The 26,839-nt window shown below is 38.9% G+C and overlaps 1 protein-coding gene across 1 annotated transcript; it reads right to left on the bottom strand.

Moving 5' to 3' along the window:
- Nucleotides 1-15,423: 15,423 nt before the first annotated feature.
- On the bottom strand, nt 15,424-18,332 carry si:dkeyp-59c12.1 (Ras-related and estrogen-regulated growth inhibitor-like protein). The gene is made up of 4 exons (XM_020643568.3): nt 17,463-18,332; nt 17,285-17,338; nt 17,117-17,193; nt 15,424-16,583 (listed from the first exon to the last, which is right to left on the bottom strand). Exons 1-4 carry the CDS (start codon nt 17,509-17,511, stop codon nt 16,158-16,160), a joined length of 606 nt encoding a protein of 201 aa, XP_020499224.2. The 5' UTR covers nt 17,512-18,332; the 3' UTR covers nt 15,424-16,157.
- Between the last annotated feature and the right edge of the window lie 8,507 nt (nt 18,333-26,839).

The raw sequence follows: 26,839 nt of genomic DNA, 5'->3' as shown, positions 1-26,839 counted from the left end.
CCCGGAGCTCCTCGATCAAGAGATGTGATTGGTTGTTGGCCGTTTCTAATCCTCAATATTGCCGGCTCCACAGCAGTTTAGGTGTTCAGCATAAGTTACCATGGCAGCCTATAGGTAAGAAGTGAACCACATTCACTGAAAACAAGAGTTAACCACGAAGTCACTTTGCTAACCTAAAATCCTGCTTCATAGTACAGGCACCGGGTTAGCTCGCCAAAGTGCAATCACTTTGGCGAGCTTTTGGCACAGAACGTGAAAAGATTAATGAAATGCATATAAGTACAAAGGTTATTTAAATAACTCAAATCTTGAAAAAGTTTATCATATCATATCGTAAGGAATTGTATCTGAGATGCTATAACGTTAGGTGGCATATATTAGATAAAACTTGACTTTGTGCCATAAGTCAACAATAATATTTTGGTTTCACATTGGACTTGAGTTCTTGTCCTGTGAGGTTTTGATTTTCTCTTCTTTCCATTCCGACCTCTTCCCTCAGTAATTTTTAAAGTACGTGACCTGACTTTCTTTAGTCTTATCATAGTATGGCTGCAACACACCAGGTTAGGTTGTTGCCTAACAATACTTGCACAGAAGACAAGTCTGTTGTGAATCAGAAATACATGAAAATAAGTCAAATGTTGCAATAAATGCTACAATCTAAATGTTTTACTACAATCTGGAAATGCAGAACAGATCACAGATGTTTTAAGTGAAGAAAGTAAAAGCAGGGAAGATGAGCCACAAGATGGACTTGAACCCAGGCCGCCCCCCTTGGAGGACTATAGCCTCCGTACATTCAACAGTTTACTGCTTGGCTTTAAGCGCCGCATTAACATGAATTATGATCGAAAGAAAAGCAACTTTCTACGTTTGTTGAAAGTTTTCTGGCCTACCATTCAATGGATTGAGCTAGCTAGATACAGTAGCCAGTTCCCTCTCGGAACACTGATGGAGGGCCACTTTTTGACTTATTGAACAGGTGCTAGTTTATCTGTGCTTGGATTCTCATTTGGTAAGATTGTTCTGGAAAAACAATTTCTTTTAAAGTTGCACAAAGAGCTTGGCATTTTGAGTTCATTTGTATCTCAAGCCTTTTTGAGTCATAAATACTCCTACTCACTCTTAAAATATGGTGTTTGAGTGGCAAGTGTTCAACCAGTACATAGTTCTCCTGTAGCCTTCAAACTAAACAAGTCTGCAAGCATTCAGACAACAGGATATGAGTTTTAAAGAGGTCTAACAGATGAGCCGACAGGGCTGGAAATCTCATATTTTTATAATCTTCTTATCCAAGGTTTTCTCCCTGTCTATAGATTCTGAAAATGACTGTCTCATGATTCATTCATAAACTTACTGTGGCAATAGTCCTTACAAATATTTTAAGTAGCAATACTTTTATATATGTTTTTCCACTGCTTCAGCTCAAGGTCAGGGTTGTTCACTCACTTTTTTAAGAAATATTGCTCATTGTGGGCACTTAACTTTAGAAATAAATATTTTCATTAATTAAATTGCTTGATCTTCACTTCCAATGATTTTTTAATGAGACGGTCCCTCTCTTTGATCAAACATAATTTTTAATGATTTAGCTCAGTGTCTCTGCATACTAACATTTTCTAAGTAGCACCAGTAACAAAGTAATGTCAGACATTGTGCAAGTACTGGGTCATTTTAATTCATTTTAATTGGACAAATTAATTCAGTGGTTCTACTTGATGAAAAGGGGAAAAAAATGAATGAAGCCATTAAGATTCATTAAATACATGCAGTCACAAAGCTCACGGCAATCCATTCAATAGTTGACAAAGACAAATGTGAGTCTTGTAGTGGAGCTAAAAGTAAAGTCATATAACGGAAACACCGACGTTCATTCTCTCGGAACCATAAATGACAGACACGCTATCCAGTAGATGCTGACATATTTCTATCAGGACCAAATTAGTGCATGAACTTGCAATCCATCTAACAGACATTACCATCTCTGGAGCCAGAGAATTTTTAAAATATCAATGAAACGCCTGATCAGACCCACAGTATCAAAGGAAAATATTTTGAAGGTCCCAAGAGCCTCCTTCTCCAGCCTCTTACCCTATAATCTATCACTTGAATTTTTGAACTTTTTCTACTGGAAACAAACTTTCCAATTGGATGTTGCTGAAACAGAATAGCTGCACAGAAGTGCAAACACTGCAGTCACACAGCAGCCAGGTTTGAATGCAGAACCAATATTTTTTCCTCTGCAATTACCCTCCATCACATCACCTGTTTGTGGCTCTCAGTCTCTCACAGCAGAGCGCAGTAATCAGTATGCTAGTACCCTTCACCATATGTGGCACCTTGCCTCTCAACTGACACTCTGACACTTGGGAGGTGAGCCACAAACAGATTAATTTGCTTTGCTGCAATATGAGCCCAAAATTCAAATGTGTGCAGTTCAAACACAGCAAAGCTGTCTCTAATCATTCTCCATGCAGAGCATGTCATCAAAGGCGGCACAATACAATCACAAAACCATTTAATGATCTCAAAATTGTCCAAATAGCGACTGGAGTCATTTGTTTATTTAGTAAAAGTGATTTTAATGAATATACATTTTTATTGGTTGGATTTTATGTATTAGCAGACAAATCCAATAAGAGAAGCACGTTGAAATATATGCAGACAGATTAAATGACGGACTGGTTAGGATGGATTAACAGACAGGCACGCACATGTATTCAGTTCAGATCACTTGGAGTCTTTTTTTTTTTTGACATAGCTGCCCTCTTGTGGTTATTTTAAGAAATAAAATATGTGAGGACCAACATTAAGATATTCTGTTTCATTAGCAGTTTGTATAACACCCAGTACATTCCAGCACATTATATTCATAAAACACTTGATGTGTACTAGTGATAGCATGATAGCAGTCTCATTTGTTTATTTTACAAATGCAGTTTTGTTTATGTTGTGTCGGCAAAAAAGGTGTAAGTCACTGAAAGATTATTTTTATTTAAATAAATTAAACACAGTCATACACGATTAATCAAAAAGACTTGAAGTCAAAAACACAGAAATTGAAATTAGGAGAGTAGGAGAGTACATAATTAGGATGTTCACTTACTTACTTACAAAATACTGCATTGGAATTTCTCTCAAAATAAAACATTTGCTTCTTTTTTTGTCTTACTTTTTCCTGCTCCTCCTTTTGAACAATGCACATTATAGAGCAAGATCATCTCATGTAAGTATAATTAACTCATCTTTAAAATCTCAATTTGCATTATTCAAACTCTCCAAAGAGTTGTAGCACTGTAAGTGTATCTTTAGAGTCATCTTCATCTATCATTAGCTGTTTGCGACTCGGTGATGAACGGAGGCAGAGAGTCTATGGTCCGACATCTAACTCTCCTGTACAGCAGCTGAGAGCTTTTCCTACCTCTTCATACCATGTGATGTTGTCTGTAATGAAGTCTGGGCAGCTGGCCTGCTGCTGGGGATGACTCTCAACCCTGGACAGCAGTAAAGCTCACAATCAGATGGCTATCAGCCTGCTCCAAAAACACAAACATGAATTAAGGGACCTGGTCTCACCCCGAGCAGCGTGTCACTACGAGAGAGGGTGCAGCAGAGCAGCCTGCTTCACATCTGCTGAAACCACTGGAGGAAAGTATTGATTTGCATTCAAACTGCATTATGTCATGTAAAAGAGTTGTTATTTAGCAGTTGTGATGTACCAAGGTAAACACAGATGTCAGACAGCCTATGTAAGAGCTCATTTATCAAGCATTGAAATGTCTTTATATTTTTCAAACGATGATTTGAGAGGAATAGAACAGCATTTTTTGGGAAATACTCTTACCAGCTTTCTTTCCATAATTTGACGCAGCCAGACTAGCAGTTTATCACCTTCTTCTTAAGCTTTGTACTATGCTACGCTAGCTGGCTATCAGCGCTAACCTCAAATTCTACATACAAACCTCGAACTCTCTGCTCTCTTTCCAAAATAGCGTAAAAAAATATGTAAACTCCATCTGCAAAGTTTTTGAAATTAGTTATACTGTAAACCATTTTCTTCTTTCACATTGGGATTGTCCTTCTTCCTGCATTTTCCTCAGAGGTGTCAAAAGTATTCACATTCATTACTCAGGTGGAAGTATAGATACTAGGGTTTAAAAAGACTTCTGTAGAAGTTGAAGTATCAACTCAAACTTTTTTCTCAAGTGAAAGTGTAAAAGTACTGGTTTCAAAACTACTTAAAGTATAAAAGTAATGTAAGGGGAAAAAATGCCATTAAGGACAAAAGCTTAGCACAGCGCGTCGGAATGGTTTATGTTAATACTTCTCATCCAACCACAGTCTAATTCACTCTATCCGGATGGCGCGATTTATCTGGATAGGTTTTTTTTTGTTGTTGTTTTTTTGAACGATGACAAGCCGGAATGAAAACAAGCCGAAATGAAATAGGAGTTAACGAGACTATTTTTAAAATATAAGGAGTAGAAAGTCCAGATAATTGCATGAAAATTGAAGGAGTAGAAGTAAAAAGTCGGCTGAAAAATAATTACTCCAGTAAAGTATAGATACCCTACTTAAGTAAGGTAACAAAGTATTTGTACTTAGTTACTTGACACCTCTGATCTTTCTCTATACCATTTTTCAAGCCCAGTGACGTTTCGGCAGATGGCTGTTCATGGTTCTGGTTTTCTGCCTCTTAAAAGGAAGTTGATTCTTGCAACTGTTACTTTGCTCAGTTTTGCTTAGTGCTCATCATGGATTAATGTTGGGTCTTTGTAGATAATATAACAAAGAGTAAGGTCTTTTACCTGCTCCTTTGTGTTTACCTCAATAGAACAAGTGGTGATATGAGGAAACACAGTTTCTCTGTAAATTCAATCTACCCATATTGGCAGGTTTCACAATTTACTGCAGTACTGCTCATGACGACTGATGAATCTCTTATTCCCTGCTGCTGTTTCCACAAATCTCTCCACAGATCTTTTCTGCTTTGACATGGTTGATTGCATTCTGCTCATTCGCTTAGGAAATGAGTTTAGGCTCGCAGGTAGCTTACTGAATTTGTTTAATCACATCTTGCCGGTGACTAATTCAAGGTTGAATGAGGGTACTTCATTTCACCCAGCATCATCTTAATGTGGTGTTTCCCCTCTGATCACTGCTCTGTCATGTTTCACAATGAGGTAAAGGTGCTTGGCTTGACTCTGTTTTTCTTTATCTGTGGAGTTTGTCGTGTTCTCTTTGGACTTCCTCTAGTTGATCCAAAGACATGCTGCATCTGGACTGAAGACTTTAAAGTGACCTCAGGTGTGAAAGTGAGTCTCTCTCTGCAGTATAGATATAGCACTGCAATTGCCAGTGATCAACAGAAGCTTTTTTTTTTTTTTTTCTTCCTTTGGCTCAAGAGCAGAAAACTGTAATGCATTCCACTGCTGATGCCATTACATGCAGAAGAAGGTGTAAAGATTACAACCGTCTTAAGTCTTATTGGCCTTAGTTGTGCATAATATTTGATGCACTACTTGACATCTTGACGTGTGAAATTCTCAGGAAAGGTAATCAAGAGCATTCTTCACATTCCCTGCGACTGCCCTTTTATCAGCATAATTCAGAGGGTAATTTCAGACAAAGAGGCTGTTACACAACATTGAACCCTGACGGGGGGGGGGTCAGCCTGGCAGCCAGCTAATGCTATTAGGATGTATATACATAGTGAGAGAACACCTACTGCACCTGCTGTGTGGGGTATGTTGCATAAAGTTTAAATTCCAGGCCAAGACAACTTTTCAGAAGGACTACCAACGTTTACAATATCAATTCAGTTCATCTGGTGATAAAGTGTTCACTTAAAGTGTCATTAAGAGTTTCACTTAATGTTCATTTTGACTAATCGTTAGAAATTAGTTGTAACAATTTTGGCAATTTTAGATAAAGGATCTTGTTTTTCTTACTGTTCTTATTTAATACGGTTGATGTTTTTATTAGCACAGTTTCATACTTTTTACAGTGACTACTTCCTAATTAAATGAAGCTCTACTTGATTTTTTAATTTATTTTCAAATAATCTGCTTTTACCATGATATGAAGAGATTTCACATTCACAGATACAAGTTAAACTGCCCCATGTATGGAGGCTGTGTTCCTCCAGGCAGGCGGCCCAGGTTTGAGTCCGGCCTGTGGCTCCTTTCCCGCATGTCATTCCCCACTCTCTCTCTCTCCCTGATTTCCAGCTCTGTCCACTGTCCTGTCTCTCATTAAAGGCCCAGAAAGCCCAAAAATAAAATCTTTAAAAAAAAAAAAAGAACTGTCCTCGCTGATAGACATCTGTTTGAAGTTTGTCTCCCTATATTTAAATATTTTTTTCCAAAGCCATAAAGTCTTGTGTCTCAATCAGTCCCTTACCCTTGATGATAACAGAATCACTGCAGGTATTTCAGTTTCTACTGCAGGTCAGAGCAACGTTTGATTTAAGATTAAAAAACATTATGTCAGTCACGTCTGATAATAAAACATATAGTTTGATGAAATAGTTAACTAGCAAAAGTTAATATGCACAACAGAATGTTGTTTTTTTTACCCTTTTAGATATAAATGGTCTCAATCTCCCTATTTTACTTTCTGCACAAACAACACTTTGAAAGGATGGTATGATTGGGGGTTTAGGGTAAAAAAGGGTAATTTACTTGAAAGGAAATGTGTGAAACTGTTCAATAATAATTTCAGATTGATGAGTTCAAATACCAGCTTGTTAGTAGTTTCCAGTCTCGTGTGCCACATGCAAACACCTATATGGCCACTTACTTTAGGTGGTGTCTGTTACAAAGAGGGCACCCAGTCAAACACTCATCACAGCGGCTGATTTAATATACAGCCTCACGTGCTAAAATCTGTCTCCCTTCCCCTCCATGTGAACCCATGTGAGAGGAAACGTTTTTCCTAACTCAATCACCCAATTTCTATTAGATCAAGGCGTTTTCAGCTCTGCCCAGCAGACATGACTCCTCTGCAGTCGGTGGAGTATCAGGTTATTAACGGCTCAGACAAGAAAATTATCCCTCGATCGGCAGGATCTCGTTAATGATGACACGTTGAGCTGCTAAACCCTGAAATTAAACACTGCCCACCACACCCATTAACTATCATTAATGGTAGAAATGTTGCAAATTTTAATCCTTTTCATTGAGCATGTTGAAAGCATTTTTTGGAGCTGTTTACTTACAGTATTACTGGCATACCAGTAATTCACTACTGTGTGTGTTAAAGTGAACAAGGAGAGGTAACTGCTAAGGATGCAATACAAAGATGAATCTTATTGTGTGAGAGAGGTGGGCTTAAGACTTGAGCAAAGTATACACTGAGTTTGACATGTGATAGATTTAAACCCTTTTCACACATATGGAAATCTCCTGAAAAACTCCGGAGATTTGGCTACCCGGAGGTTCTTTAGGCTGTGTGTGAACGCAAACAGACGCATTTTTCGCGCGGACTTTACCCGGAGTTTCTCCTGCTGGACCCCCTAGTTTTTCTTTCCGCAGAAAATCTGAGTGAGCTGATGTCTGAAAGCGGCAGCATATACTCCGGAGATTTCAATTTGAGCCAATAGAAAGAGAATGACGTTTATATAAAGTGACCGCCTAAAGTGTCTGCACGTGACCACTACGATCTCCGTGCACGTAATTAAACGGCTGCATTATGTTTTCTGTTCGTCAGTTTGTTGTTCTCCTCTCTTGTGGATGATGTCATTCCATTGGATTACACATAGCATTGACATAAAGACAAATATTCTCATTATAGCGTTGTGTAGCGGACTCTGTTGCTTTGGCCGCTACTTCCGCGTTGTTTTTTTACGTCACATTGTACCTCTGGAAATCCCCCGAGCCCCCCCTCCCCTCTGACAGATATAGTCCCCCGCTGTGAGGAGCATATGTGAACGGCTAGGTCGGGGGAATCTCCGGAAAAGTCCTCCTGTAAATATCTAGATATTATCCAGAGTGCATATGTGAAAACGGCTTTATTAAAGAAATACTCTCTGGCACAAGCCTCATCTGTCTTCTCAGAGACATCTGAGGCTGCTGGGTCCTGTAGCTGTAACTCCGACTCTAATTGTTTTTCATAAACCTGTTTTACACATCATAGAGCGCTTGGCATATTGAAATGCGTTTGGTGACAGTTTGAAACAAAGCATCTGACACAAGTATGCAAAAGTTAACTTTGTTCAAAGAACTGAAAAAGTAAATGCTAAAAGTGCTGTTGGGTTCATGAAGCACAGAAAAGCACCAGTAGGATAAGCTATTTAAGCCTAAGGACAAAAAGTACCAAGTGCTGGTGGACTTTGTACCTTCACTGCTGGGGATTGGATGTGGGTTACTGTGTGGACACTCCAGGACCTTATTTGGAAAGCTGCTGAGCTGTAGCGCGCTGCAGGGGGTCCTTACGAGTCTGCAGGGGAGCTCGGCAAAGGCGAAAGTGCATAGGCAATGCAATAGTTGGAATGTCTGAAGAGTTAACACATTGTGTATTAAATCTGTGTAACGAAAAGGCTCATTGAGCACCTTAGTTTGTTTAACAGTCCACACATTCCAGACCCCCTCCAATGTAAATCATGTATTAACAACCTGAAAGGCTTTGTCAGATTGATGAACGCTGTGATGTCACAAGGTGAAACATTATTCTCATTTGGGGATATTTACTTACTGAAGAAGATACAAATGTTGTGTCTGACGAGTTTTTAAATTTAAAACGACTGAAGAGATCAACAGCTAATAACTTCCAAAGAGAAATAAAGGACAGAAATCTAAAAAGACGTGTACAGCGACGGGACACTTTACTGGATACTCTTTCAAATGTTTGCTTTGGAATTATTGTGCAAGGAGCTTCTTAGCTACAATATATAGGAAGCTATAACCAAGAAATAATCTGACCCTCTGATTTTTATTTTGTTTGTACAGAGTCATGCCAACCGACCCCCTTGGTTTCCAGCTCTTTATGCTTTGCTAATTTCGCCAGCTGTTTGCTGCAGAGATTAGACCCTCTCCTCTTACTCTATTTCACATATCAACAATTTTTAAGCCAAAAAAGAGACAAGAAGCTAAGTTTTGTTAAGTTAAAGCTAATTTTTTTTTAAAAAGTTCAGTGCTTTAAAAGCAACACAGTGTCATTCAGTATGCAGGTCTTCAGATAAGACAGCAGGGAAATGAAGTGAGGTCAATTTCATTTACCCAAGGACAAATGTGAAAATATTAATGTGAGCAAATCCTGGGGAAAAAAGCTAAATAGCCTAGCTTACAAGCATCGTATGATTGTGACTAGTATTAATATGAATATTAACATTAGTATTAAAAGTGAATATTACCTAATGAATACTTCTCAGACAAAGTGTTTCTGCTCTCAGTACAGAACAGTCAAACACTGATTGATCGCTCCCTATCATGAGATGTTTATTTAGCTAATTATAAACCTGAGTGGTGAGTCCGACGTTCTTCAACATAAGAAACAAAGAATAATGTTTTTGAATAATTCAAAAAAAGATTTAAAAAAAAATGTTGTTCCTTTCTGTGTCTGTTTTTTCCCAGTCCATTCATTTAAAGTGTTCATGTGCAGCACAAACATTTTGTCCTGCTCCTGTCACCTTCTCTCTCTCTGACGGTTTACTTGCACTTTCCCTGCACTTGCTAACCTTCCAGCCCTCTTATCCTTTGATCCTTTTACGCTTCTAACCCAATCATGAAATCAGACCTGCTTGTATTTAATAAGGTAAAGAAAATTACATTTTGGTCGTGCTTGATCAGTTGTGTCTCCTTAATGTGATACCAGGAAACAGCACTCAGAGCAGGTATAATGGAACCTGCAGCTCTTTGTTATTCATGCACGTGTCACCAGAGTTTTTCTAATTCCCCAAACAAATTAAAGATATTTCCGTTTAATTTAAGATGCCAGTTTGCTCCTATTTCAGAATCTTGAGATCTTTGTTTCCCTTTTGAATAAAATAAAACATTATGAAGGTATAAACACTATTTTATATGATTCACAGACAGCTTTACAGACACTGAGACGTGTGCTCCTTTTGATGTCTTTGTCGTAGTGGCTCCGCTCAGAAACATTGTAACCGCAGACTTTGTCTATACTAAATAATTTAGAAATCAAAATGTTTAAAACTACTTAAAATAAGTATTTAGTATTGTTTTAGAATCTTGAATATTTACTGAGAAACCTGAGGGTTCTTTTTTTTTACCCTGCGGGATACCACTTTCCTGTTCATGCAACTTATTTTCCATTATTGACTTTGACTTGAAACACTCAGAAAAGGTCCAGTGCTTTAGTTACTGTTTAACTAAATGCCGTGAGTCATAATATGCTATTTTTTTGTCTTTTTTTTTTACCAAAATGCCTCCACACTGCCGACTTCTTTGGTGGATCCAAAGCTTGACTTCTGTGTCCCTCTCCTATATAAGCTAATAGACTGTCTTTTCATAAGAACATAAAGCTGGTGCCCTCAGGTGTCTCTTTGTTTTAGATGTTTTGTGTAGGTTGCACCAAAAACTAAGTAGGTATAAGATGTGCTCGGCTGGTCAGATCTAGTGACAGAACACATGTTTGGCTGTACATTTGTATGATGATGTTGTGATTGGCTGTTAACCAGAGAGTTTACAGATGTAGTCTTTGCGAAGCAGCTCTGTTGAAATGAACTATTTTTCTATTTTTTCTACGACATAAAATACATCTGGAAGTGTCACTTTAATTTGATTTTTGAAAGCTTATTCACAACTGAAAAAAGGCAGTTGCTTTCAAGTGGCTAATTTAGGATTAAAGAGTCGTGCTTAATGGTGGGGACGTCTAAGTCAGTAAATTGAAGTCAGTTGATTGTGGTGTTGTTCCTTCATGGCCTAACAAAAGTGTTTGTTTATTTTAATTGAAAATTTAAAAAGTAGTGTTCATTGAACAAAAAGTGGAAGTTTAATAAACTTTTTTCTGCCACAGAGCTTATTTTCAGCAATAATCCAAAAGCCCATAGATCCAAACAGCCAATCACAATGTGCATATAAAAGTACAGCCAATCCTACTGTTTAACAATACTAGAATTAGATCTCTTAACCTGAACTCATCTGGTTCCTACACCTTGAACTTGAGAAAAATAAAAAACCTTAGCCCTTATGATTAATTAACCGTGACATGTTAAACCACCCGTGCTGTAAACAGTTAGCGGCTTCATCCCTAGTCGTGTTTGACTTTCTCGCTGTCAGGGTCATAAAGTCGTGTCATAATGTTTATTTTTTTATTTCCAGTGATAATGAGATACAGTCTATAGCTATGGCTGGACTAGTCCCTCAACAAAAATGAAATCACATGTCTTGTTAAGCCCCCTGTAATGCTAGAGTGAAACTGAACACCTTTCATCTGCAGGACAAAACTCAACAGCGCTCGTCACTTCGGAGCTGCAATAGTAGATTTGTTTGGCTAATGTTAACCAGCAAACACAATTGCTGTCCTTATGTTAGCTGTAACAAAACCACAGGTAACTGAACTCAAAACACAGTCTTTGGTTAGGGGGGAAAAAAACACTCTTTACTTCTTACAAGCAGACAGAATCCAAAAAAGTGATCCGAGAGGACCAAAAGGCTTGTACGCGTCCTTTAGCATAGGATACACTGGACCATCCTTTACCAAAGGAGATGAGCTATGACGCCCCACAATTCCTTGCGGCCGCAACATTTAAAGAGAGTCGCGCATCCGACCGTTCAAGAACATTAACGATGATCGTAAAGTGACACAGATGATGTTTTATTCAACATATTTCATTCACTTAAGAATGCTGTGCAGTTGTACATTTGTATGCTCAAAACATTATGTGTAGGCTATATCTTGCAGAAATGTAACAATTAATTTCATACAATCATACTTAGTTTGATGTTGATTTCTGAGTGGACAGGAAGCTGATTGTTTCACTTTTCTTACTCATAGCCTGGTAGTCTATATTTATTTTATTTCAATCCCAACCTATTTCACCGGTAAGAAGGCACAGGGGAAAGTTTTTTTTAGATGCGTTTTTTGTAGTCCATTTTCTGAACATTGTAGTTTCAACACGGCAGACCCCACGTCATTAACCTCCGCCGGCCCGTCGCATTTAATGACGTCTCCTAGTGGAAAATGCGGTCGGATTGTCAGAGGAACGAGATCGCCTTTTCCTGAGTCCTTTATGAATTCTCCTAACATCTTTCCTTGACCTCATGACGTTTTCGCGGGGTTAAGGTAAAGTGGATAGTGAAAGGAGATAGGAGGGACAACTCGAACGCACCCTAAATACTAAGGTGAGGGGGAAGACAACGAGATGCAGCTGGGAACAATCAGGGCGGGGCAGACAATCACACAGGTGGGAAACACATGAGGGCAGGAAGTGAAGGATCTGAAATGAGGAGAGGTTAGTGACCCAAAACTGGAATTAATACAAGTAGACATTAAAACATAACGTAAGACACAGAGCTGGACATGACACTAGCAGATAAATGCCAGCGTTAGCTTACATTATGGTTTAGTTGTACACTAGGAAGGGGGTCAGCCCTATGTTCCCACATGCCAACCCGGCTTTCCAGAGGTATTGATGCGCTGCAAACTATGGATTGCGTCCAGTTGCTGCGCTTCATTCGACTGATCTGACCGGAAGCTAGTCAATGCGAGGCCCCTGTGCTACTTAGTTAAGTTTGTCTATTTAAAAGGACAATGTGCACTTACATTAAATGTTTGCAATAAACAAAGAGATGGGCGCACCAGATTTAGCTAAAAGCTACATTCCATCTGTAGTCCATTGCTATTGGAAGATAGGTTGGGTGTAATCGGCTACCAAATTGGGAGAAAGGGGGATAAAATCTGATACAAATTCATGAAAAAGGAAATGTGGGAACATAGGCATGCTCCCCTAGGGAGTACGCTAGCTTTAGCTTGTGTACGCGCTATCTCTAAACAATCACTGATCAAAGTTTTAAACAGATAGCTGTATACTCTCAAACTCAGATTAAAAGACAACACAGCTGTCCAGGGCACAAACACACTTAAACCATCTGATAAGTTTGATTGATATTGTTTTGACTGGACCTTTTGAATAGAAAATACAGTTTATCTGTGGGGAGAAAAAGCCATAAAGGTGATATGTGTGCTAAAGTTTGGAACAGTGTTTCTTGTTAGAAAGCTTCCACTATTCACACCTGTCCAATGTATTTGTGTTGGGGAGAGGGGGCGAGAGCGAGCTGGTGCACTGATGCAGCTTCTCCGGGCCGGTCCGTCCCGTACACAACTGTGTTTAACGTCTGCTGTGTCATGCAGTGGCAGTGTAAACAGCATTGTAATTTTTCCACATCACAAGCGGGTCCTCAGTAAACTAACATTAAAAGATTTGAAACATCAAGGGTCACATGCTGCATGTTGCACCACAGAGTGGATAATACAATCATCATGTGGGATGAGAAGCACATGTCAAGAGTATTGTGTCGACAATACATTTTCATCAGACCCAGCATGTGCTTCATATTGTACATAATACATTAAACGTTGTTAATTGTGCTCTTTGATAACCTGAAATGTCAAAGTGCCTGCTCTCTAAATTTGCTTAAATGTGTTACTCACGTGTGCATCTTATACCCAGTATGACAAGCAATTGCTTCCAAGTGTCTGAAAGATGTGTTTAATTTCACGTGCTATTCATTTAGATGCTAACTAATATGCAAATGATTGTTTGTAATTACATTAGCATGCTCACAAATTATATTTCTCATTCAACGACAGGAAAACAGGGACCCGATCCCATCTGCTTTGATGCAGCAAAATCATTTTCATCTAAACTTTGTGGTTTGAACAACATGTGCAGGTTTATAATTTTCTGCAGACATGTGGCTTACTTTCTAAAAGTGACGTGTCATTGACGCAGCGCATGGAGAGACAAGACAAAAGCTGGAGGCAGCTTATCCAGGTGAAACGTCTTTTGTCAGGTCTGTTCTGGGTCCTGTTGTGTAATGACCCACACGGATCAGAGACTGTGACGAGAGCCTGCAAGGCCAGACTGCACCAGTCTCTTTGTTAACCTGTGCCTTGTTCCTGTCTGAGTCCTCATACAAGAGAAAAGAAAAAAAGGGGGAACTGGCACCAGCTTTCTTACCATTAGCCCCCTCCCATGCTGCTTCCCTATTAGCCACATAGACAGACGTCTTTCTTACACCTAATGTCAGGAGGCTGAGGGAGCAACAAGAGGAACGTGTCTGAGGCCGAACGCTGGAGGTCAGATCAAGTTTACGAGAGCAGGCCAGCCACAAATGAGAGAGGAATTCGAAGACCCTCACTGAAATAAAAGATGGTTCTGAAGTCTTTGCATGGTTTCAGGTCTGTGGAAGAGATGTGACAGGGTTTCAAGAATTCAATAATGTGTATGTTTAAAACAAATATAAAGTGTGGATGATTGCAATTACTTTACTTTATGTTTTCAGTGGACATTTTTAAGCTTCTAAAACAGGCATTGTCACTTTTTGCTAACTTGTGAAACAAATGTTTCACATCACGTTCATTTTTACGAGGTGTATTACTGAGATAACAGTGCAAACAAAGGACTGAAGGGATTGGTAATTTATGTCGGAGGATAATCTTGATTGTGATAAAAACATGCAGTTTATTGTTTTCTATATTGTCTCTGATTTTGGATTAATTTTCCACAAAATGCAAAAACTGAATCAAATAAAATAAGGCATTTCTTTTGACTGCCAGCTTATCCAAATGTTAAACTGGTAACCTGTTTTCATGGCATTAACCAATTGCTCATATTATAATAACTGAAATGGGATGCATGTACAATATGTGATTTTAACATTATACTATTTAATACACTATCTTCAGGTGTTGGATAAGAAACTGTTGCGCAGTAGAGTAATGGCATAAAGTTTCGGCTATGTATGATGATATAATCAATGAAAAGACCATCCTTCATGAGAACTTGGTCAGCTCAATTAGCTTGCATTGTATGCACTGAGGCTCCACAGAGATGCAGCGGTCAGGGCCTTTCTCTTTATGGAGTTTGCATGTTCTCCCTGTGCATGCATGGGTTCCCTCCGGCTTCCTCCCACAGTGCAAAGACATGCTCATTAAGTTAATCAGTGACTCTAAATTGTAAGTAGGTGTGGATGAGAGTGCGACTAGTATGTTGTCTATGTATGTCCGCCCTCTGTTTCTACTCTCGCCCAATAACAACTGGTTTCGGCTCCAACCCCCTGCAGCCCTGAATGACATTGATAATGGATGGATGAATTCATTAGCAATGCACCGAGTCTCTTCAAGTTCTTGATCATAGCATCTCACTGAGTACGATATTGCCCTTAATGGGATCCTTTTAAGTGGTAAAATAAACATTTTCAACAATTTCAGAATCAACATGAATAAGAAATCAAGCACTTGTGCACATTTGATGCTTTATTTACATCATTATGAGACAAAACAAAAGGTGAAGACAAGCATAGAGTTAATGAACCACAATCAACTCATCAATATATAGAAACACCCTTTTTGTTGTGTTGCTTTACAGTGTTTAGACTGAAATAAATCCAAAAATTCAAGTGCCGCTTTGAATTTAAGTACAAGGCAGAGTGGTTCACTTATTCCAGCAATAATAAAAAAAAAAGGTTGCACTTACTCGAAGAGCTTTAATAATGAACATGTTCTTTGGTCGTAATAGTTAAGTAAAGGCACGTTTACTTTGTGCATAGGTTTTTCCTCCAATATGAAGCCACAGCTGGTGTCTTAAGCTACAACATAGAGCAAACCTTGTTGCACACTATAGTGAATAACATGTCGAGTATCTTTATAAATAATGACACTGTGCGGTTTCTTTTATTCTCGTTTTTTCTTGGAAGTGCAGCAAACTTCCAAAACCTGTCACCCGGAGAACCTCTGTGATCTCTGAGACGTTGTTTTGACTTCATGATCTCTGAAGCTTCATGGCTTTTTTCTTCTTCTCCGGAGTCTTTCATGCTTTTTCTGGAGTCTGTGTGAGACAATGAGACTCCTGTGGCTCTACAGCGCGTGACTCATCTGACAGACTGCGATATCTATCCAGCTTTCTGCACACGAGGTTGTAACCTCTCTTATGCAAATTCACAGCAAACCTCCTCTTCAGTGTCTGTGTTTAACTAAACAGAGTCGATCCGCCTCCTGGCGAACACCGCCGACATGCTTTTCACTATTCCCTTGAACCCCGAAGGCCTCTTCATGGTCAGTTTGGCGTCCTTCATCCTGTCCACCAGCCCATGAAACACCACGAGCACGCTGTGGTAGTTCTCGGCCGCCGACACCTCGTAGAACAGGCAGTCGCTTTTGAGAGCGAGCAGGCGGCCCTCCTCGCTCGCCACCGTCCGCCTGTGGTGGAGGTCCCTTTTATTACCCACGATCACTATGGGCACTTTGTCCGTGTTCAGGCAGTCTCTGGTGGACTTGATGGTCTGAATGAGTCGGCTCACGGTGTTGAAACTGGCTCTGTCGCAGATGCTGTAGACGAGAACAAAACCGTCTGCCCACTGGACCTTCTTCTCAAGGAGCGACGTCTCCACGGTCAAGTCCTGTCAAATCACACAATTTAAAATCAAATACAATAAAATAACAAAACACATTTTCTCAAGTTTAATGAGTTTTTCTCTTTTCTTAAACTTTAACTTCATCAACACGTTTAGTTTTTTTAGAAGTCAAAGAAAGTGTGAAAGCTTAGGTAATCGTGATATTAACAGCATGCTATTTAAAAACTGATTTGGGGAATTCTCTTTATAATGTTCTGTTATTTACAGTTCTTTAACGAACATGTTGCTTAAGTGAATTGTTAATTAAACTATCCTTGACTTTAAACTTTTCCCGCCTTGATATAACCACATGTAACATTTTAAAACTGCATATTAATGAATAGGTACATGAAAATGATTAAACCTTGTTGTTAACATGATTCTACCTTTAACTTCATTGTGTCTGGGAAAACCTTTACAAATAATGAAGAATGTCTTTAAGAGAATTTCTATTTTTACTCAATTTAACCATTCTTAGTGCAATCATGTGCAAACATGTCAGCAGAATAAACAGTCGTTTAAAAGTTATTCATTCATACCTCAGAATAATGAGAGTCCCAAACATTGAGAGTTATTTCTCTACCGTCCAGCACGAAACTATGGCCGTAGATGGACTCTGCAAGACACAAAGTGTGCTCAGGTTACTTGAAAAGTTAGAAAAGAAGAATATTCTGCATTTTGTCGATTTAAGTAGGCATAAGACTTACCAATATCTCCGTACTCTCCAATGAATCTCCGAGTTAAGAGGCGCACAGTAAGAGCTGAAAAAACGACATTTAACCCACAATGAGCAGAGGAAACTTGTATTTTTCACAGTTTTTCTTCAATATATATATATATATATATATATATACGTTTGACTTTTCCTTTTTTCTTTTGTTTTACCTGATTTCCCGACACTCTCGGTTCCCATCACGACAATGTTGGACTCCATCTTCAGTGGCGCAGCAGTGTGGAGCCGCTCAGCTCTGCAATGTGTCAGCAGCAGCAGGCTCACAGCACTTGTTATAAGAAGGAGCTCAGTGGGCGGGGAAACAAATCACTCACAACAACCACAACAACGACAGCAATCATGTCATTATTCTGCCCTCACGTGGATCCTGCTCCTGCGATCAGCTGATTGAAAAGACAACGTGGAGTAACACGCTCAGAACTGAATGTTCTGGGGGCACGTTAGCGTTACATACCACCAACACCATGTTGATAAAACGATGCATACTGTATGGCTACATGAATTAATGAATGAAAGCTTTATTGCCCCTAGGGGAATTTGCCTTGCACAGAGAGCATAAAAAACACAATACAAACAATTAATTTAATAATTTAATCAGACAGTTTGCTAACTTAAGATTTAACACGCGTAGCCTAATGATTAGATAACAATACAGTTCTTTCAGATAAAACAACTTTGAAAATGTCTCCACTTTAGTTAACCACAGTGCACTTTTTGACTATTAACATAAAACTCACAATATTTTCTGTATTTGTAGAACATTTCACTTTAAACGTGCAGGACTATTAAATGTTACAGATATTCTCGATTTGGGTATTTTCAACCTTTACTTGAAGAATAGATTATCATTTTATTGTGTCATTTTTTTTATTCTCTCCAGATCCTGATATTAATCAATCAGTGTTTTACTATTGTAGAGCCAAATCACAACCAAAGTTATTGTATTACACTCTACATGAAGAGCATGTTGAACAGGGTGCAGCCTCAGACCTGCATGCAGCGACTAAGGAGCGGAAAATTTGAATTTTAAGAGCAAAACAAAAATTAGAAATCTGAATTAGAAAACAAGATGGCAACAAACAATCTCGTCTCAGTCTGGTCGAGCATGAAGACCGCTCAGAATATTCAAACAGTGTTGAAATCATCACATTGAATTGCTTTAATGCAGATACTGAGTTTGAAAATGCCTTGAATCATTTTTACAATTGTTTTTATATCTTTGATTTTAAATCAGACATTCAAGAACTGAATTTTAAACTCAAGGACAATCAGCACTTTGACATATCCCAAAATGCTGTAGAACAGGCCTTCCTCTCAGTTACAATAAATACATCTTTAACAGATCATTAAAGGAACAGTACATACCCCAGGTCTGGAAAGATGCTGTGGTGGTCCCTGTTCCCAAAACTAGTTCCCCTAAAATCCTTAATGGTTTTAGGCCAGTCGCTCTTACATCAATTGTGATGAAAGTCTTTGAAAAACTGGTCAAGGTAGAGATTCTAAAGAGATCTGAGCATGCACTTGATACCCTGCAGTGTGCATACAGGCCACACGGAGGTGTAGAGGACGCCACAGTCACATTGCTGAATTTGCTGATGAAACATTTGGAACAGGAGGGGGTCAAATGCTAGACTTTTATTTGTTGATTTGTGCGCTGCTTTTAATACCATACAACCACATGTGTTCATAAACAGGCTTCTAGATCAGTTTGATTTCGGTAACAGTCTGTAACGTGATTGGCTGGATACTCAGAGAGTGAGGCTAAATGGAACCCTATCCGAACAAGTCTGGCACTCCACAAGGATGCGTGCTTTCACCACTCTTGTTCATCCTTCACACAAATATGTGCCAAAGTGCATGTGGAAAAAAAGGACCATCATAAAGTATGCCGACAACACTGTCATTGTTACAACACTGCCTTTTTACGGGACAACGAAAACAGCCATGATCCGGTCCTTGATGACTTTGTCAAATGAGTGTGAGGAATCTTATCTGCAGTAAAACATATATAAAACTAAAGATATGACCATCGATTTTAGAAAAAAGTCCCACACACAAGAAGTCACACTCATTACTGGTCAACCATTCGAATGTGTACAATCATACAGATATCTTGGGACAATTATCAACTCTAAACTTAACTTTGAATTGAATTGTGAAGCTGTGTGTAAAAAAGGGGGCACCAGTGTTTATCCTGTTTGAGGAAATTGGCCCGTTTTCACGTTGACAAAACCATGATGACCCTTTTTTTTATCGTGCTTTTGTCAAGTGGATTGTATCTTTTTTCTGTTGTGTCATGGTTTGGAAACCTCTCTGTGAAGAACAGAAACTCTCTGAACCAAATCGTGAGGTGGTCCAGTAAGCAGCTAATCGGAGAGCAACAGCTGGAGTCTGGAGACCTTTGTACACCAGGCAGGTGGAGCGGCTCACCGCCTTAGTCTTAAAAGATGAGTCACGTCCTCTGCACTGTAAGAGTTTCAGCTCCTTCATTCTGGACGAAGACTTTCAGTTCCAAAGTGCAGAACGAAGCGCTATAGGAACAGCTTCGTCCCAGCAGCCATTATAGAGCGGAATAAGTCATAGTGTGTGTGCTCTTTGCTGCTTGATGTGGTCATTGTAATTTCATGAAGGCCTTACATGGAGGGACGGAGATAGCAGCCTGAGAAGTTGTTGTCATGCTTCTTAGAGGTTCTTTATTCATGTATTATTTATTCTGGTGTTGTGATTGGAACCTGTGCACTTTATGCACCTCAGCACTTTTACCCTGGTACAGTGCATTTGCACTTTGTGTGTTTTATGTTTTGTTGTCTGTGTTGTATTAAGTGTCTCTACCTGCGACCAAATCGACCTACGGGTACAAATAAAGTAACCGGAACCTGAACCTGATGTCTAGACTTTTTAAAATCATTTTTGAGTGAGCACTTTGAAACATTGGGCCAGGAAACGCTTCCTTTTAACAAGCAAAAAACCTCCAATTGAACAAGATTCATCGGAGGAGAATCAAGCATACATGTGCACCCAGGGACACCGGTCCACAAGAACCTTCAACACAAAGGAGCTGAATAACTCCTGTGTACATATGGTTAGTTGTAAGCTATAAGGTGACATGAATGTATACAAATCAATAGAGAGAGAGCAGAGGAGGGACAGGGTGTGCCAGGGTTAGGGACTCAGACATGATTATGAATGATCATTAAGAGCTTTGTAGGTAAGAAGAAGGATGTTAAATTAGATTCCTTAGGGAGCCAGGGGAAGACAATCTTACACAAATTAAATGTGATCTCTTTTGTAAGTCAAACACATGCGGAACCAGCTGAAGAGTCTTTAGAAAATAAGCACAACAATCCAGCCTACAAGTAGGCCCTAACACATCCGTTGACTGGCTTTCAGTATGTGTCTTATTTTGCAATGTAATGTAGATCTTCTTTTAAAATGCATACAAGAAAAAAAATGATTGTCTGTGACTTGAGTCCATATCAGATCTGTTAATTTAATGATGCTTTGACAATTCTCTGTTTTTGCATTTTCAAATCAAGTTTATTTTGCAGTTTTTTTATAAAGTTGTATAACTTCTATTTTAGTACAGAACCAAAAAAAAAATCGTTCACTGCTGAATAAAATAAATGAAGTTGCTGTAGGGGTGGAAATCAAAGTAAGAATAGTAGTTTCTTGCAATTGTCAACTTTGTCAGCATCAGATAAGTAAAGTGCATTCCATTTTGCTGCTGCAAAATCAAGAATGACCACAAGGGGGGAGTAGATTTCGACAAATGTCTTCACATCTAGAGCCTTCGTTCTCAACAGATGACTTTTATTTTGCTTTCATGGAGCCAGAAAAAGGCAGGGGAAGCATGCTGAACACTGATTGGCTCAGCAGCAACAGACCCTCAGATAATTGGCTCTCTAAAGAGTAGAGTGTAACACGCGCCTGTGTGTGTGTGTGTGTGTGTGTGTGTGTGTGTGTGTGTGTGTGTGTGTGTGTGTGTGTGTGTGTGTGTGTGTGTGTGTGTGTGTGTGTGTGTGTGTGTGTGTGTGTGTGTGTGTGTGTGTGTGTGTGTGTTGTGAGTGTGCAATTTACGCTTTATCCTCTCCAGCTTTACTCCTCTGTGGGATACAATTTCCTGATTTAATGTAATTACTCTCACTAACCTGGTTTCTTGTTTGCATGTAAACATAGAGCTGCAAATGTCTTATGTGTCTAAATCACACATGATTAAGTCAGGTCCATTTTTAAAGCCCATATTTACTAAAACACCCCCCACCCCCGAGTGCCCCCTGTAGCTACTTTTACAATAAGACAAGCTCTGCAGTATAACCAGATCACAGAGGCGGGTCTGTTTCATCTCTGATATCACTTCCCCTCTGTTATCTCATGTAAATAAGATTATTCTGAGGCTGGGAGCTCAGAGGAGATGGATTTTCAATTATTTGGCCGTTTTCTGTTGTATAAACTTGGTATAGATGGATTTTCTTGAATATTTTTTGGACGTATCAGGTGGAATTTAAGGAAAAACTTACAGCTCTCAGATGCTTTGTATATGAACACATATAGTGTGATGTAAGTGTGTCATAAGAAACACCTCTTCCTGGTTAAGTTAGCTTGAATGTAGGTTAGAAATGTCTGAGCATGTAAATGTTGTATGTTTGCAGTATTTATCCTTGACTGTGAATGTGCTTATTAAAGGAAATGATAGGGAGCCCAAAATAATTGAGCGTATGTCACAATGTTTTTTAAATGTCTATATTTAAGTATTTGTTTATTTATTTAACACACAGGAACATATACAAGGCATACAAGGAAACCATCAAACACATGTGTGGGCGCTGTATAGAAGCCTGCCCATGGCTTGTATAAAAAACACACAGTATAAAAGGTCATAAAAAAAACATCCAAAACTAAGTAGATATCAGACGTCATAAAGTTCAGGAATTTAGCATGAACAAGCCAAGAGCAAGACGTAGAGGAAAATATGAGGAAACAAAAACATTTACAAACAATAAATTATTGACGATTTCTTAAAGAGATGGTTACGGTCCCAAATTATATTTTTGTACACAATCAACGTGTTAGAGGGATTATTTAAATGAGCATATCAACTCAATTCAAATAACTTTATTTATCTGTTTGGAACTTAATTTGTGTAAAAGAGCATCAGTGCACATACAGCTAGACACAAAAACAACAGCAGAAACACACATATATTCATTCCACAAGATAGCTCCCCGATACTTGATTAAGAATTGACGATGGGATGTTTTATACAACTGGAGGTGAAGATTTTATATTTATCATTATGAGGTGTGTGGACAGGTGAAATAAGTGAATAAAGTGTGTAATTACATTAATAAAATACATACTCACCTCGCTTATATTCTGAACAAATACATCATACTTCATGTTCATTCATTTAAAAACAAACATGATCTTAATAACCCTAGAATTAAAAATCTAATAATGAATGTGTGTAAAGCTGTTAACAGTTAAGAGAATGAATGTTTGTCATCAAGTCACAGAGTTTTTTCGTGATATAAATTAACCAGTAGTCACATTTCCCAGGCTGTCAGCAGCACTGACCTTTATCATCACTACACTCCAGTGTGAAATTCATCACACACGTCCGAGGCACATTAAGTTTCCTGGCAAGTGAAGGTGCCACATTCATGAAAATTCATACTGTAGCAGCAGCTGCAGAGATACTGCAGTGGTGAGAAATGTTTCTGATCCCCAAGGCAGACAGTTAAGAAGGAAACAATCCCAAAGCAAACAAATTATGCGACAAAAAACATAGAAACGCTTACAATCCTCAAGTCGTTTATCTCGACTCTTTTACAGTGCTCGGAGAATCATTTCGATTTTTTTTGAGATGCGTTTCATTACATTGCATTTCAGAGCTATCATGCCTCATAAAAACCTGTGAATAATTTCCTGTGTCCCAATAAGACCTCGTTTGTTCTAATTGACGCGCTGAACGCTGCACCTCAGTCAAGATAATAAATGCCAGAGGGAGAAAATTATGTTGAACTTCACTGCCAATTTGATTTAGTCACAAGTAACAGAACCAACGCAAATGTGCTTCAGTGCTGGTGGTGTTCATCTGTCACAGGTTGTGCTGTGTAATTGATGAAAAAGAAAACTGAACCTTAACTCCACCTAAACTGTCAAACTGTGTTTCCCATCTGCAAATATACTTCAGCCTCGAGGATTTTATTGAAGTAAAGTATCTTTATCTCATGTTTGATAATTTATTTGCACCCCTCAGAGTTTGAAAACCAAGCAGGACTTAAAAGAGGAAAAGAGATGCATTTGGTACGGTAGCAGGTATTACTGAAGGTATTTAGGTTAATACTAAACAAATTTATGAGAACATTGGGATTCATATTTCCATATAATAATTTAAGGGAGAAGAGATACAACCCTGTGCAACATTCAGAGGTGCAGTCTTTTCATATTCTCTCAACAAGGCCTTTCATCAAAAGCTCTGGCTGTGTGTGCTTATGCAAATAAATCTTCTTACATACTTAACTCACATTCGCTCTGAGTGTGACAATTCCTCTTTCCCCTGTTTCCAGGTCTGGGATAAGGAAATCAAATTTAAAAAAAAAACTGTCCTCTAGATAAAAGGAGTGTGATGGCAGGTCTTATTTGAATTGACTGTTGATTTGCAATTCTATTTGAAATGTGCCAGTTAAAAGAGAACACTGAACTACAGTGAAGCAGCGATGGATACTCAGCCGTCCAGAGATGTGTATACTCTACTTTTACGTTAATTATAGGCTCATATATATAATGAGATGCAAGGAAATAAACAGGTATGTCATTGTCTGTGCTGAAGTTTCTGCCATCATTAATAGCCTTAGGAAATATTTTCACCTCACAGAGAAGATGAAGAAGACAGTGCATTAATGCTCTGAGTCTCTAACCTGCAAAAGCTTCCACAGAATTTTGCTGCACGTATTTCATCTCTGCAACTACCACATACTAATACTGAAAACGTTTTTTTATTCCCCCAGTCAACCACCAATTTCATTAATTCCGTTTCATATCACAAAAATCAGTGCACATATGGGCAAGATGGAGAATGTGGATAGTTTTATTGCACAGCAGCATAAAAGAAAAATCTGAGGGCCCTGATGTTTTTTCAAAAAGAGAAATGAAGGGTTGAATGAGCCAAGTCAAGCACCACTCCATCGCTCTCTGCACAGGTGACAACTCTTGATAAAGTATAACAACGGTTAAATGAGCCACAAGAAATGACTTATGGTTAGATTTAACAAGATGTTATGGTTTGAGAAATGCAAATGTAACTTACATCAGTTAAGTCACAGTGGTAGGTCTAACTACCTTACTTTTGATTTGTCACTAAACAAAGACAGCAGTGTCCTGTGTTGAAGGAGTTTTGATGACAAATCCTTCCACCCTGACCATTTGGTTATATATATATTTTTATTATTATTTTACAGGGACATTGCATATTAATAAACATTTCGGTAAATATGTCAGAGTTAGCCCAAAGGCTAATTTTCATCTGTTGTCGCAGGCCAGATTTTATAAAAGGCTCCCTAAAAAAAACAAATTCAAACAGATAAAAGCTACAAAAATAGAATTATCATGACGAAGCAGCCACAGGAGAAAATACATAAACCATGCAGGATACACATAAAGCAGCATTTGGTTAATATAAAAAAATGTATGGACAGACATGGAGCAGCATTGAGCAGACATAACAATGTACCAAAAAAAAGTATTAGTAAAAGCACGTATCCAGTAACCTACTAAAGTAAATGTAACGTGCACACAACAAGACAACATGTAACACTATATACAATAAACACATACAAATTACACAAGGCCACATATAAAACATTGAGTGAGCTATACCTGAAGCTCACCTCAACAGACAACTAATGCATGAAGTCTTAATTGCTTATTTTGAATGTGTTCCTCTGTAATGACACGCCTTGTCTGCATGATGGAAATCAGTGAGAAACAACACAAGAGCAGAAAAACAGTCAGATTACAGACTCAGCTTTGCAATGCTGTATACAAATTAGATGTTCTGCGTTTAAGGCTTCATCCAGCGAGTGAATAATCTGTCTATGGCCCTGTTTACGTTCAGCATCAACATCCCCTCCTGCGTGATCGGATCACAAGTGGACAGCCTCTGGTGTAAACGCACCTCATGCACCCTCAGGATAAAATTGATCAGAGTTTATAATAATGCCGCGCAGACAGAAGACACAATGCAGATCTTATGTTAATGGTGTCGATCCTTTTGACTATTTTTCACCCCAAACAGAAACTTCAGTCTGCTGTGTGATCGTTTCAAATGAACGACAAACCACAGAACTGAAACGTTGAAAACTGAACACCACGATCTGAATAAACAAATAAAGTTTCATATATATAACATTATCATTTCCGTTTGTGATCACACGCTCTGCTCTGCTGCTCAATGAGGCTTCGTGTTCATTTGTGTCTGAAGACGGAGAAAATGAAACAATCACAGGTGGTCACTGGATACACATGATGATGCAAGTGTGTACGCTCGTACTCACACTGACTTAAACGTTATTAACACACCTTCTAACTGGACATTAACATTCCCATGAGCCTTTGCTCCACAAACTGTCTTATCTGAGAGCGACTGTCCATTTGGGGTCGCTACAGCATGTTAGCATGCTAAACTTTATCTAATTAGCTCTAAACACAAAGAACAACAACTTCTTACTACTACTTCCGCCGGCTCCTCCGCAGGTGCTGCTAATGAAGGTTACAGAGACAGAGCCACCCCCCCCCCAGGTGTGTCATCAGTACTGACCCTGCTTCTCCTCCTACCAACCACGCCTACCGCTAAAGACCCTGAAGTGAATCCTCCTAAAGCATTATCATAACATTTACTTTGGAGCTTTTTGATGCCTTTTTTTTCTTTGTTAGAGAGACGGCACAGTGGACAGAGTCAGAAATCTGTTCAGAGAGAGTAGGGAATGCCATCGTTTGGATTCGAACCTGTGCCGCTTGTACTGTACGCTTGGACGACTCCAGCCTCTGTTCATGGGACGTGTGGCACGAACCACCAGGCTAGGACATGTGCACAATCCTTTGCAAATTTAACCGCAAAATTGCATAAACTGTGTGTTGTGCAAAATCATGGGTTGTCTTCCCAATTTCTGATATTTTTTTAACCAACATTTTCAGTTTGGTCCTCAGATGGTACAAAACATGTGACAGAAGCAAGTCATGAACAAAACAAACATGCTTCAAAAAGCCATTCACAGAATTTTTGACACAAGTTTTCTTCCAGACGCACAACGAACAGTTGACGTCATGGTATTTAAACAATCTACGTGCTGGCCCATCAACCAGCCTAGAGCCAGACACCATGAAACACTGATTAGCTTCAAATAAGAGTGCCATCTAAGCAGCTCTGTTTAGACTAGGAGTGCATTTTGGTTTGATTTTTTTGTCAAACATTGACATTTTAAATTAGAATATTTACACATCTGTAGATTCATACTTGATGATCTGGACA

This window comes from Labrus bergylta, chromosome 7 (assembly GCF_963930695.1).
Source record: "Labrus bergylta chromosome 7, fLabBer1.1, whole genome shotgun sequence".
Lineage (NCBI taxonomy): Eukaryota > Metazoa > Chordata > Actinopteri > Labriformes > Labridae > Labrus > Labrus bergylta.
This window is presented reverse-complemented; position numbering and strand designations above follow the sequence as displayed.

Bases quoted from the DNA above. Each gene is read 5' to 3' on its own strand.
- si:dkeyp-59c12.1 (XM_020643568.3), bottom strand. From the start codon at position 17,511: ATGGAGTCCAACATTGTCGTGATGGGAACCGAGAGTGTCGGGAAATCA. The intron at 17,339-17,462 runs GTAAAACAAAAG...TCGTTTTTTCAG, and splicing joins CGAGAGTGTCGGGAAATCAG to CTCTTACTGTGCGCCTCTTA. The intron at 17,194-17,284 runs GTAAGTCTTATG...TGTGTCTTGCAG, and splicing joins TGGAGAGTACGGAGATATTG to AGTCCATCTACGGCCATAGT.